Raw genomic sequence first — 18,229 nt, forward strand, 5'->3', positions numbered from 1 at the left:
AGGAAAGGGACCCCATCAGTGTTCCCGGCCCTGTAGTTTTCAGTTAGACGTCTTTCTGAGTGCTAGGCTTGCTGGAGGTTTCCACTGCAGACACCGCAGCTCTTTCTGGAAACACAGTGTTTCACTAGCAGCTCCATTTCCCTTTAAAAATGTGTGATTTGGTTGAACTCTCCTTCAAAGATGGGGATGCAGGCATGAAAATGTCATTTCCATTATTTCTGTTCATCTCTCCAAAGGTGAGTCACATCTTCGCAAAATCTCTCTCCACTTTCAAGTGTTCTTTTGGAAGGAGCCTCTTTCTTTGCCTAACCATGAGTGCTGGGACTGCATGTCCATGACTGATGAAGCAAAGCTGACCTCTGTCCTTTTGAGCACTGCTGGGCCTGGAAACTGGATGCTGGCTGAATTTAAGGATCACCAGACAGTGAAAGCCAGCACAGGGTCTGGAGTCAGAGAATCCTGAGCTCTGCTCTTTACTCCAGCCTTAGCCAGGTAAAACATTACCCAGGCTATCCTGTTAGAAAGGGAAGGGGGGACTTGAAAACAGGAGAAGGAAAGAAGAAACAGGAATACTTGTTATCCTGCCTCAGGTTAGATAAAGAGATGTGACAAAACCTAAGAGAGTTCAGACTTTGCTTCCTGTTGACTCTCCACATGGAAGGATAGGGGGATAGCAATGTGGTAGGTGCGGGAGCCAGCACGGTACCTGCCTTGCTGAAGCCCCTGGGCTCAAGCAGGAAGTTACTCCCAGCTGGACATGGAAGCACAAAGGCACCCACGTCACCCTAGACCTCTGAAGCTCAACTATAAGGGAGCCACAGGCTGAGCTCCCATTCTCTGCTTCTGAAAAGAAAGGCAATCGCTCCCTGCCTCCTGGCAGCTGTGGGCGGGCCACCGTGGGATCTATGAAGCCCTAGCCTGGCGACTTGGCACTAGCAGTATGTGTGGCACCTGTTGTTCCCTTTGTTTCTTACTACAGCCTCATATGCTTGGTGACTTTCCCTGAGGATGACTCCAGCTGCTTGCTTACTTTAAATAGAGTTTTATATAAAACTAAGAAGGAATGGAATGGTAGAAGAAAAAAAAAAAACTTAAAACGTCACCTTCAGCTTTTGGCATTTGGATTCCATCAGAACACAGAGAGAGACAGCAACGAAAAATTCCTTGGAACTTAAGGCAACTTGTTTGAAGTATCTGCTAAATTGAATCATCCCTGCCAAATCAAATTTTATGTGCACCTCAAACCTGAAGGAGCTCTAAAGTACTTACAGGAAAGAATTTCCATAAATCTCAACTGTTATTAGTAATATTATTCTAGAGGTATAAAAGTAAAAATGCCTCCTTATGACTGTTTATCCAGTCTTACTGAAAAAGGTGGTATTTTACATAAGTAAATTTTCAAGAGTTTTTAGGAAATTGACTTTAACCTTTTTTCAGAAAACTGACTTTTACCCTTTTCAACAGTGATACTCCTTAAATATTAACTATTGCACGGTGCCTTCCTAATAAGAGAATATTTGAAAAAAATGGTGATTTAATCTTTCCCAGATGATGTAAATTAACTGCTACAAATATCATTCTTATACTGTGTCATTAAGAGCTACTGGTTCATGCGCCAGAGGAAAGGGTACATGAGCTGACACCCACAGTATGAATCCAATTAATCTTCCCGCAGCCCCATGCTGTGGGTTGATAATGGCCCTCCCAAAGATATCCAGATTCGAATCCCCAGAACCTATACATGCCACCATATATGGGGGAAAAAAAAAAAAAGGAGTTTGCAGATGAGATTAAGCCAAAGATCTTGAGCTGGGGACTAGCCTGGCCTATCAGGGTAGTCCTAGTGAAATCACAAGGGTCCTTATAAAAGGGAGGCAGGAGGCTTGAAGTCAGTGAAGGAGCGTGGTGATGGAAGCAGGGACAGAAGAGATTGGAAGATGCTGGACTGCTGGATTTGAATATGAAGGAAGGGCTCCATAAGCCACAGGATGCAGGGACAGGATCCCCTCCAGAGTTCCTAGAAGAAATGCAGCCCAGCTGATACCTTGATTTTAGATCGCTGACCTCCAAACTACAACATAATACATCTGTGTTGATCTAGGTCGCTAACTTTGTGGTAATTTGTTACAGGAGCCACAGGAAACATGTAACATCCATGTTACATATGGGGATCACTGTTCAAGACTGTTCAGGCAAGAAGTGATTCCAGTCTGGGCCTGCCTCTGGAGCCCAAGGTTCTCCCTACTCTACCTCCTCACTTCTCCAGGTAGCCCAGCACACAGAGGTTTGCTGCCTCGTGGAAGAAAAGCATCCTGCAGGAAGCAAAACAGGCATTTTGCACCAAGTGTTTTGCAAAGCACACATCTTCACAGTTCTAGCATCTGTGGTGATTTATGCAGTGGCAAATCGGAACAGAAATAGCTACAGCAATAAAAACACAGTTAAAGAAGTCTCTGTACTTTAAAGGCTGAACTTCAAGCAACTGCAGACTTAGGGCCTGATGATTCTCTGTAATTAGTACATCAGTTTTGATATAAGGAGGGATGGATCAGCATGAGACAGAGGTGGAAAGAAACCGAAGGCAGTGCAAAGCCACATAAACGACAGAGCACAGCACCAGGGATAGATGAAAGTTACAGACACTGTGCCAGACATTTGCAGCTGAGACCCCTCTACCTGGTGAGGTTTCAGGTAGCCAAGCCTCATTAAAAAGTTAAATCTGTATATCAATCTAAGCTAATTGCTCAGTTAGCTGCGTAGTTCATTTTATAGTATGGGGTCACTTATTCCTAATGGATCTTGTGGTTTATAAAAACCTGAGAAAAAGAGCTACATATGAACACAAACAGGGTGAACCTATTAAAAATGGTATTTATGGGCCCTGAAATTAGCCCTACCTTCTCCCACCCATCACCCACACTCCAGCCCAAGGATAAGCAACAGAAATCTACCATGTTCATCCAGTAGCCACACTTCCATACCTGCCCCTTCACCTTTTCTCCAAGGGCCAGTAGGAGGAAGGACAAGGGGGACAAGGATGCAGTAGAAAGACCTGTCTCACTAAAGCCTTGCAAGTTAACCTTGTAAGATCAACCCAGCTAGGTGCTCAGGGACCATCTTCTATTTACTTCCTGGTTCTGTTTTTAGAAGCAAAAGGCCATGGGGCTACTTTATCCTAGAGTGGCTTTGCTTTTTAGAGGACAGGGGAAGAAAACAAAGCAAAACTCCGTACTTAGATTTCCTAGAATATTTTCAGCTGCAGCTACGAGCTCTCTTATCATAAACTGAAGAAGGGACAGAAAAAAAGGGTACTGACTCCACTCAAACCTCATTTCCATACTCAAATCTCCACTTGCCCATTACAAGAGTGCCTGAAGCCTGGATAGTTCTTTTCAAATTTTACCCCAAAACTTCTTAATTAAAATGTACAGGGGCCGTCTGGATCGGGGGAGGGGAGAGACCCAAAGGAATCAGTAATAAACTCCAAAGACCTTTTTATTTCATGATTTGAGGATTCCTGTTTGATTATGTAACATAAAGGCACTGTACAGCTTAACCTTCCCCATCTGCTATGGGTGGGCAGAATCCTGTATAAACCTCCAGATAGCACATCATGTCTAGGCCTTTTTAAAGTCAAAAGGCGGGAACTACATTACAGCATGATCTTTGCATTAAATTCTTACATCCTGTTGGCATACACACAAAGGGTTTAATCGGGCCCTTTATAGATCAATGTCTCTCTTTGTACATATTGACTGGCAAACCTTTTTAACTGAAACCTTCACCCAGAACGAGCTATCTTTTCTAAGGTACAGTAATGAGTTCCTTCGGGAAATAGGAATGCCACAGATAGGGATATATCACTTTAAGTAAGCCAGCAAACGTGAAAAATTGGATTCACAAGTAGTTAGAAGAAAGGGTAATTATAATTACTCAATTCCTTTTTTTAACTTCATTAAAAAATGCCCAAGAAGATTCATTTAATGGTGAGTTCCTTGACCATATTTTAAAATACCTAATTCACAAGCATTTGATTTAACAGAATTATCTAAGATGAAACAGAGAAAATAACTGACACTTTGTGAGTACTGCTATATCCCAGCCATTTTATGCAAGGAACTTTACATTTTCCACTCATTCAATAAACACAAATTTATTGAGTGCCTCTGATAAGCCAAGCCCTGTTCTAAGTGCTGAGGACACAAAATAAATGTAGTAAGTCGAAAATCCCTGCTTGTGAAGCTTACAATCTAGTGGAAGACACGAAACATCATAAATAAGGAAATTATACAGTACATTGGAGAAGGGTTGGTTTAAAGAGAAACAGTAAAAAACATGAAAGAGAGTATGAAGTAATTAGTGGGATCGTTCCAGTAATAGAGACAAAAAAGTGGTAAATAAGGAAACTATATAATACACTAGAGAAAGATAAGCCAAGGAGAGCAGCACAGGAAGCCACGGGCGTCTGGACTACTTGGTGGGGTACGGAGACTCTCTACACGTGAGCACCTAGGAAAGACTCCTTCAGAGTGACTCTTCAATAAAGACCTCCAGGACATGAAGGAGGTATCCATTCAGACAGGGAGAAAGACCACTCCAGGCAGAGGGAAGGGGCCAAAGCAAAAGCCTTGAGACGAGCCCATACCTGGCAGGTGTGAGGAACAGGAATGAAGACAGGCCACGCATGGTGACTCATGCCTGTAATCCCAGCACTCTGGGAGGCCGAGGCAGGCAGATCACCTGAGGTCAGGAGTTCAAGATCAGACTGCCCAACATGGTGAAACCCCATCTCTACTAAAAATACAAAAAATTAGCCGGGCATGGTGGCACATGCCTGTAATCCAACTACTCGGGAGGCTGAGGCAGGAGAATTGCTTGAACCTGGGAGGCAGAGGCTGCAGTGAGCCGAGATCACGCCACTGCACTCCAGCCTGGGCAACAAAGCAAAACTCTGTCTCCAAAAAATAAAAATAAAAATAAAAAATAAAGGGAATGAATGCAATATGTCTGGAGAGATGCCAGTTGGGGGAGACTAGAAGAAGAGGTCAGAGAGACGGGGGGATCAAGCAGCTCATGGTGAAGAATTGGGCTTCCACTCAGAATGACAGCAGATAGACAGGAGGGTTCTGAACAGAGGAGTGGCATGACCTGGCCTTTGTTTCCACAGGATCACTGGCTGTTTTGCTGAGAATGGACGTGTGGGGACCAGGAGAGGTTCCAGGGAAAGGTTAGGAGGCTACTGCAAGAATGGAGGCAGGAGATGACAGTGGCCTGTACAAAATGATGGCATGAGGGTGCTGAGAAGCAGGAGAACGCTGGATCATGTTAAAGACACAACACACAGGATTTGCTAATGGATCATGTGTGGGGTATGAATGAGACAGTCAAGACTGACCCAATGCTTTTGACCTCAGCAAAGGAAAAGGAGTAGCCATTTCCCAAGATGGGGTACAGCAGGGGTTGGCAACCTATGCCCGAGCACCAAATTGAGCCTGCTTCCTGCTTTCGTACAGCTGGGAGCTAAGCTTGGCTTTTACACTTTTCAAAGTTTGTAAAAATAAAAACAACACAAAAGAGAAAACTGGATGTAGCACTCAAAGCCAAAAATATTTACAATCTCTTTACAAACTTTGGCAACCCCTGGGTGGGTCTAGGGAAGAAGATTAGGAGCTTAGTGTTGAGCACGCTAAGCTCGGGGGGCCAGGTGGGCATCCAAGTGCAGATGTTGAGTGGGCAGTTACAGACAGGGCAGTGCCAAGGCTGGGAGGAACAAGAGGACTGGAAATCCAAGTGTGGAAGCCTTCTGTATTAGTCTGTTTTCACACTGCTGATAAAGACCTACTTGAAACTGGGTGATTCATATAGTAAAAGAAGTTTAATGGATTCACAGTTCCATGTGGCTGGGGAGGCCTCACAATTGTGTCAAAAGGCACATCTCATATGGTAGCAGGCAAGAGAAAATGAGAGCCAAGAGAAAGGTGAAACCCCTTACAAATCCACCAGATCTCGTGAGACTCATTCACTAGCACGAGAACAGTATGGGGGAAACTGCCCCCATGATTCAATTATCGCCCACTGGGTCCCTCCCACATCACGTGGGAATTATGGGAGCTACAATTCAAGATGAGATTTGGGTGGAAACACAGCCAAACCATACATCCTCTATCTAAATGGTGTTTAAAGCCGTAAGACTGGAGGGATCACTGAAGGCGTGAGGAAAAACAGAACATGCGGTGGCTCACGCCTGTAACCCCAGCACTTTGGGAGGCCGAGGCGGACAGATCACTTGAGGTCAGGAGTTCAAGACCAGCCTGGCAAACATGGCGAAACCCCATCTCTACCAAAAATACAAAAATTAGCTGGGTATGGTGGCACATGCCTGTAATCCCAGCTACGGCAGGAGGCTGAGGCACAAGAATCAGTTGAACCCGGGAGGCAGGGTTCAGTGAGCTGAGATCGTACCACTGCACTCCAGCCTAGCTGACAAAGTGAGACTCTGACACAGGGGGAAAAAAAGAAAAGAACAACGCTCATAGACTGAACCCCGTGGCCTCCAAGAGGTAGAGATCAGAAAGCTAAGGCAGAACCAGGATAGGATGCTGAGGCAGGGCAGTCAGCAGAACAGGAGGTTGCCAGGCAAGCATGGGGTACACTTCCTCTCTTTTGATCCTCAGACCCACTCAACAAAAGGGTATACCTATTCCAGTTTACTGATGAGGAAAGTGAGGCTCAGAGAAGTAATCTGACCAAAATCACCCTACTAGGAAGGGGTAGACAGACCCACACCCAAGCCTCTCTAGCTCTACCTACTCTACACGGCTTCTCTACAGAGCAACCTATTGAGTTATTACTCATACCACACATACAACTAAAACCAAATAATTCCAGGCAGGCTGTAAGGCAATCTTTGCTTCTAAGTAAAAAGCTAATTGTATGGTTAAAGGCTGAGAGCCTCATCAAGACAACCAAGGCACCTGTACAAGCACAGGTGACCAATGGATTGAAAGCATGTTATAGACATCGTCAAACAGCTTACAAGGTCATCCCCAGGGATAGCCCTAACTTGATGAACAATTCTGCAGTTTATCTAAAGGAGTAATAACTAAATGAGAAAAACTATGTAAGCTTCGTAAAAAAAAAAAAAAAAAAAAAAAACTTTATTGGATAACAATAAAGTTAGTCACCAGAACAGCTTGAAAAATAAGGTACTAGTACAAAAATCACTGAGACAGACCAAAATCTCAGAATTACACCCAATATTTTGGGAAATTCTGGCACTGAAAAATAAAATTGAAAGGACTGATTTCTCTATAAATATACTGAGTCGATGATAACTGTTTGGAAACAAAGATTCCTACCACATACCATATGCTAAAATAAATTGCAAGAATATTAAATTTCATAAATGTTATGTAATCAAAAACTAAAACTCAAAGAAAAAGTAAAAGAATTTAGCCCCAAACTGAGGAATGTTTCTTTTGACAGAGAGAATCATGGAAGATGAAAACATAAAGGAAAATAACTTTAAATGAACCAAGTTATTTAACTTTGTATATAAAAAGATACCATAAACAAAACATAAAGGTAAATGATGACAAAGTATTAAGGTACAAAGAGCTCTAAGATGTCAACAAGATAAAATATGAGTGCTACAGAAATGAGTAAGAGATGTAAATAAACTTTTTTCAAAGTTTCTATAATAAACACGTTATGGGAGAAAATTAAAAAGGAAAAGACTCACCTACAGCTTAATTAAAGCTACATCCTAGATCAGCAATGGAGCTAGAACAAGGGGTCCCCAACTCAGCACTCTGTTTACCAAGCCAGCCCCAGGCCAAACATGAGACTGGTAAGCGTCAAAAGAGAAACACAAATAATGAAGTACAGCAGCCCTGTGGGAAAGCAATCATCTCGAATTGAGAAATAAAGCTGTACTGGCACCTCCTATTTCCATCCCCTTAGCTCTACTTTACCCCTTTCTTCCTAGAATCAGAGAATTGAGGCTAAAAGAAACCCAAGAAACATTAAGGTATCCTTTCCTTATTTTGCAATGTGACAAAACTGAGACCCAAGTAGTGGCAGAAGTTGGCACTGAGGCAAGTGACCTGTCCCAGTGGTCCTCTCACTGCACCTGAGGACTGATGCCCTTCTTTTATGGGGGGAGGAGGTTTGGGGGGAAGCTACCTGTTCAGTGCTCCTGTCATTGCTCCTGATGACTGATGCCCTTCTTTTTCTGGGGGGAGGGAGGTTGGGGGCAAGCTATCTGTCCCAGTGGTCCTCTCATTGCACCTGATGACTGATGCCCTTCTTTTTTGGGGGGAGGGGGGTTGGGGGCAAGCTACCTGTCTCAGTGGTCCTTTCATTGCACCTGATGACTGATGCCCTTCTTTTTTGGGCGGAGGGGGTTGGGGAGAATGGGTCTCACTCTGTCACCCGGTCTGGAGTGCAATGGTGTGATCTTGGCTCACTGCAACTTGTGCTTCCAGTCTCAAGTTATCCTCCCACCTCAGCCTACCGATTACCTGGGACCACAGGCATGAGCCGCCACTCCCCATTAATTTTTTGTATTTTTGGTAGAGGCAGGGTTTCACCATGTTTCCCAGGCTGGTCTCAAACTCCTTCGTTTTAGGCAATCCACCCGCCTCCCTAGGCCTCCCAAAGTGCTGGGATTATAGGCGTGAGTCACTGCTCCCAGCCTTGATGCTCTTCTTCCCAGACAACTGAAAAGTGTTGCAAACTAAGACATGACTTTACAAATACCTCATCTTCTCAAAAATGTTAGCAGAAAGAAATAAAGAAAAACAATACAAATTTCCAATGTTTTGTTAGAAAATACTTCACAATGTTTGAACACCATTCCCTTTTAGGAGATGCATTCCTGCTTTGACAAGACATCTTTGTCCATCTGAACTCCCTTTCCTGACGAAGAACTCAGAGAATCATGACAGGGAGGATAGGCTGAGTGTGCTGCTCTGGACCCGTGACACCAACTACTCACACCGACCCCATCCCTCCACATCAGCTGGTCCAGGGTCTGCCAGATTAAACGGCTTCTATCTGCTCAAAGGCTTTTTAGCACAGAGCCTGGACTGCAGAACCAGACAGGAGACCGCAGAACCCTGTTCAGTGCCTGTGAACATCTTCTTGACCCTGTCACCATGGCCCACTGGATACTCCAGGCTTCCCTGCCTCTGGGAACAGCTGCTCTTCATTAGTGAAGGACTGCAGTGGTTAGGTGCTGTCATCTTAAGAAATGTAATTCTTGCCTAAATGTTCAGGCAGCTGAGCGGCCAGTAAGGCTTATTGTTTGTGGAGGCATAGAATCATAAAAAACTACAGGACTTTAGTGCTTTCATTATTCAAGTATGACTGCTTTACTGTCATTGTATTTTTAATTTTGATTACGGATTTTTTTCTTAGAGAGAGAGTACTGCTTAAGTTTTAATAGTTATGGTTCTGGCTCTTTTTCAGCCTTAGGCAAGCCCTTGATCCTGAATTCTGATGAATCCCAGCCAAGCATTCAGCCTCTGCACTGAGTCCCTCGAGCTCACCTGAATTCTTGCCGAGGGCCCAACCCACACACACACAGCAGGACTGATTTTCGGAACAATCTTAAAATAAAGATAGAACTTAAGAGCTATATCATCTACTAAATTTTGAAATTAAACATCACTGTTGAAATAATTTTGATTTTTAGAGTAAACTCCAACTTTTATACATAATTTTGGTAAATAACAATACATTTATAAATAAAGTTTATTAATCTTGTTATATGAAGTATTTACAAGTCCCTCACATAACTTGTCTTTCTGAGTAAAATCTTAAATGTTAAAAGTCTCTTATGGTTTGGCTGCCTGTCTTCCTAGAACAAATCTTCTTTCCCTCTATCCAGCCTATGCCAGGGAGACTGTGCCCACTGCCCACCGAGCTCCCCACCTACCTCAACCCATGACCTGCTCCCAGGGCTCCCGAGCTCACCTCCATCACCGCACTTAAATCTTTACCATGGCCTGCCTGCTCCTCTGTCCTGCCTTCTAGATTATGAACTCCTTGAACGCAGGAATTGGTATCTACTTGACCTGGTATCCCTAGAACCTACCTCCATGGCTAGCACATATAAGAACTCAATCAATTGTTCTTAATGAATGAATGAAATTAGAAATCCACTTAAGTACATTTTATCTAGATCAAATCTGCCCAAATGTTGGCTTTATTTTAGACTTGGTTCCACCTCTGAGGTGGCTTGGATGATAAGAGCCTCACTTGAAAAATCAGGCCAGGTGTGATCAAGGTTGCCCCTCAAGATCCTTGAGCTCCAGGTGGGGATGGAGGGCTGAAGAGGATAGAAACTTCAGAACCACAGATCAAGGCTTCCTGAAGATGCCTCCTTCCCTGAAGCAGCTTCCTTCCCTGCATACCCCTGCCACTGGCACAGACACACCCAGTAAGTGTTTATCCTGCACGTGCTGGAAGTGAGGCACTGAGCACGGGACTGGGAGAAAGGCAGGCCAGGCCTTCACCACTCTTTCAGAAGCTCCTTCTAATGGGCACGTGCTCTTTCCTGCCTCCAGTACAGCACGTTTCTGATGAACTGGAACACCAGCTTCAAATTACATATTTAGAGGGGAAAGTTCACCCTGGGGTTTACTCACCATCTGCAGTGTGAAGGAGCTTGTGACTTTTCAGTGTCCCTTTTGATTTGAATTTCTTGCCACACATGTCACATAGGTGGGTTTTCTCAGTGCTGTGACGATTCATATGAGCCTTGAGGTTACTCTTGCTACGAGTTGCATACTCACACAAAGAACACTTGAAGGGCTTCACACCTGCCAAGGGAAAAATGTATATATCTATCTCTATATATTTACATATGTGTATGAATATGTGTGTGTGAATCTGAAGGAATATATATACATATCCATATCTAAATACACTTATAGATATGTATATATAAAACATCCACTTTGAACACAGCAGTATAGTATACTTGCTTGGCCCTAAGGCACCACACACTTCCCATGCCAGGCTCTTCCCCAGGCTGTGCCTTCCTCCTGGGATGCCCTTGCCTCCTGGGATACCAGGTGCCTCCACTCTGCAGCTTTCTCTGACCTTCCTTGGTAGATTTCCCTACCTCCCTATCAATGTTCCCAACTCCTATAACTCTCTACTAGCTGAAACGTTCACTGCACACTACAATGAGTCCTTCATATCTGCCCTCTCCCCACAGTCTGGGGACAGAGGACAGAGACCCTAAGCATCCTGCAGAGCGGACAGTCACTAAATTCAGTTGAACTGAGTTGAACTAAACACAAAGGCACCAAGGCCCTTTGCAAAAAATCAAAAAGATCAGGCACCAGGACCAAATGTGGAAGCACATTTACTTGGTAAAACAAATCAAGCTTTACCAACTGGTGGTTGATGGGCTGATGACTCTGACTGTAGGGGCATCTCGGCATTCACCACTCTTTCATTCACCAACTGTCTGCTGAGGACCTATTTTCATAGTAGGCACTGAGGATTAATCTTGAAACTGAGAAGAGTGAATCCCAGCTTTCACTGTCCAGTGGGAGATGCAGACAGGTAAACAGGCCGTTACAATATGGTGTGTGATGCACTATAGGGACAGGGGCTGGGGCCTGGAGGAAGGGGAAGGAGGGCGGGTAACAAACCTGAACACAGTAATGAAGCAGACAATTTTTAGTGAGCCAAACGTTTTCACCGATTATTTACACTACCTATGACTTTGCAGTTGAGGAAACCAACACTTTGAAGAGGCTGAGGGCAATGCCCAGGGGTGTAGAGCTGAGATGCACATCGGGGTCTGATGTCCCTTAGGGCCCATGCAAAGCCCAGCTCTGGCCTGGGTGTCTAGAGATGAAGTAAGAATCTAACCATAAGCATCAACAGGCTGTGTGCCCTTGTACTTATGTTTGGATCACAGTTCTCATCTCTGTAAAATGACAGGACAAGGAGTCACTTCCCAAGAAGCCTTCAGGGCACCAGATCCGTTTTTCTGGGTTGGTCATTTACAACAAACTCACAAGAGCAGGGCCACAGCCATGGTGCTAGCCTGGGTCAAGCGGCATCTCCCTGTATCTCACATGACCCTCAGCAGGCATTTCAACCCCGAGTCAAAGCTACAGATGGCTCAGAACTACCACCACCACAGAGGAGAAGCCCACAATAACCATACAAAAAGGGAACATGGTGCATCCCTGCTGTCTTTAGATCCTTCATAAATGTGTGAACAGCTGAGTATATTCAGGCACTATTTGACCTGGTGCTCTTTCTAAAACATTAAAAGAACTCAAAAATGAAGACGTGCACTGTCTTCCAATCCTGGAGAAACCAAATTCCTAATTTCTGTTCCTCATTATGACTAGAAAGAGAAGAACCAAGCAAAGCAACACAGAGACTGAAGTACACGTATTTCCATTAACATCTTTGCACACCCATGGGCCGGCTGTGGAACCCTGGGGAGTCACCTCAACAGCTCCACACTTCCATGTGCTCTGGGACATACGGTCATGGAAAATGAGATGGTGCAGGTCAACCAGCTGTGCATCTCCAGATCATCCACAACATGGCATTCACCGCAAGGCAACATACCAAGACACTGTCTACTCTAAATTCTCCCCTAAGAGCCAATGTTTAGAACTGCTGTCGTGGATGGGCCCCAGGTCCATTGCTGGACTATTAGGAAACCTTGAACAAAGTTGCAGGTCCTCTAAGCAACAAATGTTGCAGGTATGCACAAAATTCTACACAAAGGGTTAATTTCTGTGACTATAGTCAATACCTGTGTTTTCTGTTTTTCTTTCTTTTTTCAATTTAATTTTTTGGGTTTTTTAATTTGTTTTTCTTGTCCTATGTGTTAAGAATAAACGGAGACAAGAGATATTTTATGGTACAGGGGATCAATTCCAAAGAACCCCATTGTAGTGTGTGTACTGATATCCTGTTTCCTTTGTGATTCCATCATTACAGAGAAAGTGATAAATTAGGAAAAAAAAAAAAAAAAACAAAGATGCCAGGATATAGCAGCCTTTGGCTTTCTGAATCTTTATCAATTCTGAAGTCACTTAAAATATCAGATTACTTTCAAATGGTAAATATGCAGCATTACTGCATCATCACGAGTATTTACTTAACACAATAGCATCAGCCATGTATTAAGTACCCAATATGTGCTAAGCCTTCTACTGTGGGTTTTACATAAATTATCTCATTGATCCTTGCCACAAACCCCAAGGCAGATCACATTACAGATAAAAAAAAAACTTGAGTTTCGGAGAGAAGGAATTATTTGTTCATCATATATGGTGAGGGTGGAATTTGAACCCAGTTCTCTCACTTCTTCTCATATGAGCACAATTACAGTTTGATGCCTTTATAAGCCCATGGTCTCCAGCCTCTGCTGGACCCTCTGTGCTTCCATCAGGGTCAGCTCCCTGCTGATTCCCATGAATGCCACTCCAAGTCTGCCTTTTTGGCATTCTTTGCTGAGCAAACTGTGACCATCGGCTATGAATGCCTTCAACTTCCTAACAAAGAAACAACACGTGTATATACACGTACCTGCTACCACCCTCACCCCCTTCACTCCTGTCTCAGTGTAGGAGGGGCCTCCTCCTCCAGAAACAAGTGAGTGCAGAAGAGAAGAGCAAGGGTTTTGGAATCAGATGGCATTGGTTCAAATCCCAGTTCACCACTTGTCAGCTGTGTGACCCTGGGCAAATTACTTCACCTCTCTAGGCCTCATTTTCCTCATTGGTAAAATGGGGATGGTAACAGCACCCACCTCTAAGGTTGTTGAGAATACTGACTCCAATAAGGTGAGTCAAACACTGAGCACTGGCATCTAGTAGGTGCTCATTATATGCTGGTAAACAAAACAGTAGCTTCCCACCTTGGAATTCATTTCAACTCCTCCTGCCTTCTCCACGTTCCCAATCTGTCAGTTACGATTCTCCTTACTGAACCATCAGTCTCTCTCTCCCTAACAGTTCCTTCCCTAGGACCTATAAATAGGTCATTTTATCCAATATTGTAGAAAATACTTCATCCTTCATCCCTCTCTAGTCTTTTTTCCTATCTGCAGCATTCCAGGTTCCTAAATAACAGGCAGGGATCTGATGCAGGTGTCTGGAAGGGTTTTCCCTGGCCCCTCGGCTCCTACCCTAGTCCCCAGGAGGGCCATGTCCTTATACAGCGGGAGAAAACAAAGGTGACGGTCTGTTGCACTAGGAGAATCTTCACTTCCAACTTCCCAAAGTCTGAGAGTGGCCCCGCACTTCCCTTCATCGGCAAGTAACCCAAAAGCACAGCCCACCTTCTTCTCTCCATTCCCTCATCTCCGTCCTGCACTTCCCCCTTCTGAATTCCTTCTCCATAGCCTGAATGGCAACACTTCACACTGCTGGAATGGGAGAACTACTTGCTGTCCTCCTTCCTTCATTCATAATCCCAACAGTTCTGGGAAACCTGCTATGCACAGGGCACAGGGTGGGCACTGGAGCTCCTGCCATGAATAAGACTCTGGTGTTCCTGTTCTCAAGGTACCTACATTCCAGCAGCGGAGTCGTGGTGATTTATTTCACACAATTGCAGTGAGACCTATGAAGGAGTGCACACCTCTACTCACTGCAATTGCAACTAATTGAGTAATAGTTTAAATTACTGTTTGTAGCCAGTTGATGGACACACTTCTCAGTGTGCTAAGGAAATTCTAACAGCAGGGATGTGAAGATATGGCTTCCTCTTAATATACTCTCAAAATGAAGGATGGAAGCACAAAGTTAACAAGGTGCCCAATTTGGAAAGATGAATACTCACCTTCATGAGCCCAAATATGACGCTGAAGGTCTGAGCCATTCTTCATGAAATAAAAGTCACAATATGGGCATTTCATGGCTCTCTTTCCAATTAGCCCTTTCAGCTGAACCCTCCTCCCGAGAACCTCAGAAATGGTGCTCATGGAGACCTCTAGAAGAAAAGCAAGATGTGAGAAGGAGTCAGAGCACTTCAGGGGAAGTTAGACACAAATAAACCTCATCGCTAAGCAGCACCGCAGGAGGAATCAAGGTGTGCCTCATGGTGTCCGGAGACAGGATTTTCACCTAAAAAGTTAAACCAGAATCAAATCAAGTCTCAGATCTCAGTATCTGTTAACATCACATTTGAGGAATGGAGAAGCAACATCACAAGGCAATAATCACACAAATGCAGTAATTGAAACTGTCTACAGGAAAAGTGACTCAGTTTTCCCCATAAGTAAATGTCATGGAAAAAAGTACAAGGTGGGCACTAGAGAAAACAAGAAACAGAAACGTAAGGAACAAAGCCACTAGATGCAAATGCATGGATGCCAGTTCAAGTGAACCAACAGTTAAAAAGAAAAATCCTCGCCGGGCGTGGTGGCTCACGCCTGTAATCCCAGCACTCTGGGAGGCCAAGGCGGGTGGATCACGAAGTCAGGAGATTGAGACCATCCTGGCTAACAGGGTGAAACTCCATCTCCACAAAAAAATACAGAAAAATTAGCCGGGCGTGGTGGCCGACACCTGTAGTCCCAGCTACTTAGGAAGCTGATGCAGGAGAATGGCATGAACTCAGGAGGCGGAGCTTGTAGTGAGCCGGGATTGCATCACTGCACTCCAGCCTGGGTGACACAGTGAGACTCCGTCTCAAAAATAAATGAATAAATAAAAAAGAAAAATCCTGGGGAAATTTTAAACAGACTTATAATAGGTGGCAATAATCAATCGCAGTTGATTCTGTTTGCTTCATTGGTGACACAGTAGTTATGTCGAAAGCAATCCTTATTAGTTAGAGATGCATTTTAAATGTTTTTATGGAGGAATTACATGCTGTCTGGAATATACTTTAAAATATCCTAGAAGAAGAAAAGTATGTGTGGTGGATACATGAAACAGTTTGACAAAATGTGGGTAACTGTGAAAGCTGAGTGACAGATACAGGAGGTTCCCGGCATTGTTCTGTGTGCTCCTGTATTTGGGGATTTTCTGGAATAAAAAGTTTAAAATAACAACAAAATAATGTCTTACATCTGTTCATCAGCAAAGGCTAGCTGTTTTAAGAATAACTTTGGCTCACATTGGATCCCATGTCACTTAGGACATGAGTTAACATGAGAAGGACAGAGCTGGGCCTTCAGAGAAGCACGCAGCCCACACGGTTCCCACACAGACGGACGCCTCACGGCTCTGTCCATTCCCAGCTGAAACATGAATGTTAGTGCCCTTCTGTTATTTCTTCATCTTCCTCCATTTATAATCAGTGAGTCAGTTCCCTTATACCAAGAGCAGATACAAAATAAAGAACAGGAAAAAAGACACATGTACGAAGGGAGAGGTGCATTTAGAAGGAATATCTGTTACTCCCTCATAAAACACACAATACCCTCATCTGCTTTCTCAAGCCTGCCTGTGGAGGCACTGGAGATCTGGGGATAAGCCTCGCCTCAGGGAGCCCCTGGGAGTGGCTGGAGAGTCACAGTGACTGGAGCACCGTGATCAGTGTGCTGTGTATGACGTTAGCAGGGGTTGGGGGTGGACCCTCGGCCAGACTGGAAGCTACAACAGCCTCCCCAAAGGCAGGGGTCTGAGGAAGAATGTAAAGAATGAACAGGAATTAACCAGGCAGGGCAGAAGGGAAAATGTTCCAAGTGGCACGAACAGAAATGACAAGGCACAAACACCCAGGTAGCTGGTGCCTCATGCACCTGAGTGGCGTGGAATGTGAGAAGACCTGTGGTGATGGTCTCTCCAACTCAAGGATGCTCCTCAGCCTGGGCAGGAGCCAACACCCCTTACAAATCACCACTCCAGGTAACACAAGCTTATGACTCATATACAACCCATCTAAAGGCATGCAAAGTTACTGTTAAAAGGGGCAGGAGGTATCACTGAAATTGCAGGGGTGAGGGTAGATGCACCTGAAGACTGATAAAAGAACAAAAGGAAATAAATAATTACATAAACTTTCCAGCATCGAACAAAGATGTTTGTTTCCCATGAATGTATTCACAGCTTCGTCCCTTTTTATTTCTATGTAGTGTAGTTGATGTAAAACATTGTTTTAAAATAAACATAAGCATTTTTAACATTAATCTTCCACTCTAAAATGCACAACCTTACCAGGATGGTTGGTCTTGATATGTGACTTTATCAATCGATCTTCTGAAAAAGACTTTTCACAAACAGGACAAGAATAACTCCTTTTGTCCTTAATAGAAAGAGAACACAGTCAATTGACTTTCTCATTTAAATCTGTGGTCTGTAAAAAATAACCATCACTATTACCATCATCACCCACTACCACCACCACTTACCACTCGTGCTATCAACAGTCATCACCACCACCACCGTCATCAATACCACTATCACCACCACTAGCACTATCAACAGTCATCACCACCATCACCACTGCCACCATCATCACCATCACCACCACCACCACCAGCACTATCAACAGTCACCACCACCACGACCAACACCATCACCACCACCATCACCACCACAACCACCGTCATCATCACCATCATCACCACCACCACCAGCACTATGAACAGTCATCACCACTGCCACAAGCAACACCACCATCACCACCACCATCAACACCACCACGACCACCATCACCATCATCACCACCGTCACCACCACTACCACTAGTGCTATCAACAGTCATCACCAACATGATCATCATCACCACCATCACCACCAGTAGCATTATCAACAGTCATCGCCACCATCACCACGACCACCATCACCATCATCACCACCACCACCAGCACTATCATCAATAGTCATTACCACCACAACCAACACCATCACCACCACCACCACTACCATTACCACTAATGCTAGCAACAGTCTTCACCACCATCACCATCATCATTACCACCATCATCATCACCATCACCACCACAAGCACTATCAACAGTCATCACCACCATCACCGTCATCGCCACCACCATCAACAGTCATCACCACCACCACAACCAACACTGTCAACACTGCTACCATCACCACCACCACAACCAACAATGTCAACACTGCCACCATCACCACCACCACCATCAACATCACCACGACCACCATCACCATCAGCAACACTAGCATTCTCATTAGCACCATCATTATCATCAGCTTCATCAAAACCAGACAAAGTACATCCTTCCAAGCACATACATACAGGATCTACCTGG

General features: G+C 44.3%; 1 protein-coding gene across 2 annotated transcripts in view; it reads right to left on the reverse strand.

Annotated features, from left to right (window-relative positions):
* ZFAT (zinc finger and AT-hook domain containing) overlaps positions 1 to 18,229 on the reverse strand; it is a 236,126-nt gene that overhangs the window by 98,334 nt on the left and 119,563 nt on the right. For both annotated transcript variants that reach the window (XM_023223553.2, XM_023223547.3), the window contains 3 exons: positions 17,160 to 17,247; positions 14,836 to 14,985; positions 10,653 to 10,826 (listed from right to left, as the gene is read on the reverse strand). In XM_023223553.2, the coding sequence (XP_023079321.2) occupies positions 10,653 to 10,826; positions 14,836 to 14,985; positions 17,160 to 17,247 (412 nt within the window). The remainder of the gene's footprint in view (positions 1 to 10,652; positions 10,827 to 14,835; positions 14,986 to 17,159; positions 17,248 to 18,229) is intronic.

The sequence above is a fragment of the Piliocolobus tephrosceles genome, chromosome 7 (assembly GCF_002776525.5).
Source record: "Piliocolobus tephrosceles isolate RC106 chromosome 7, ASM277652v3, whole genome shotgun sequence".
NCBI lineage: Eukaryota > Metazoa > Chordata > Mammalia > Primates > Cercopithecidae > Piliocolobus > Piliocolobus tephrosceles.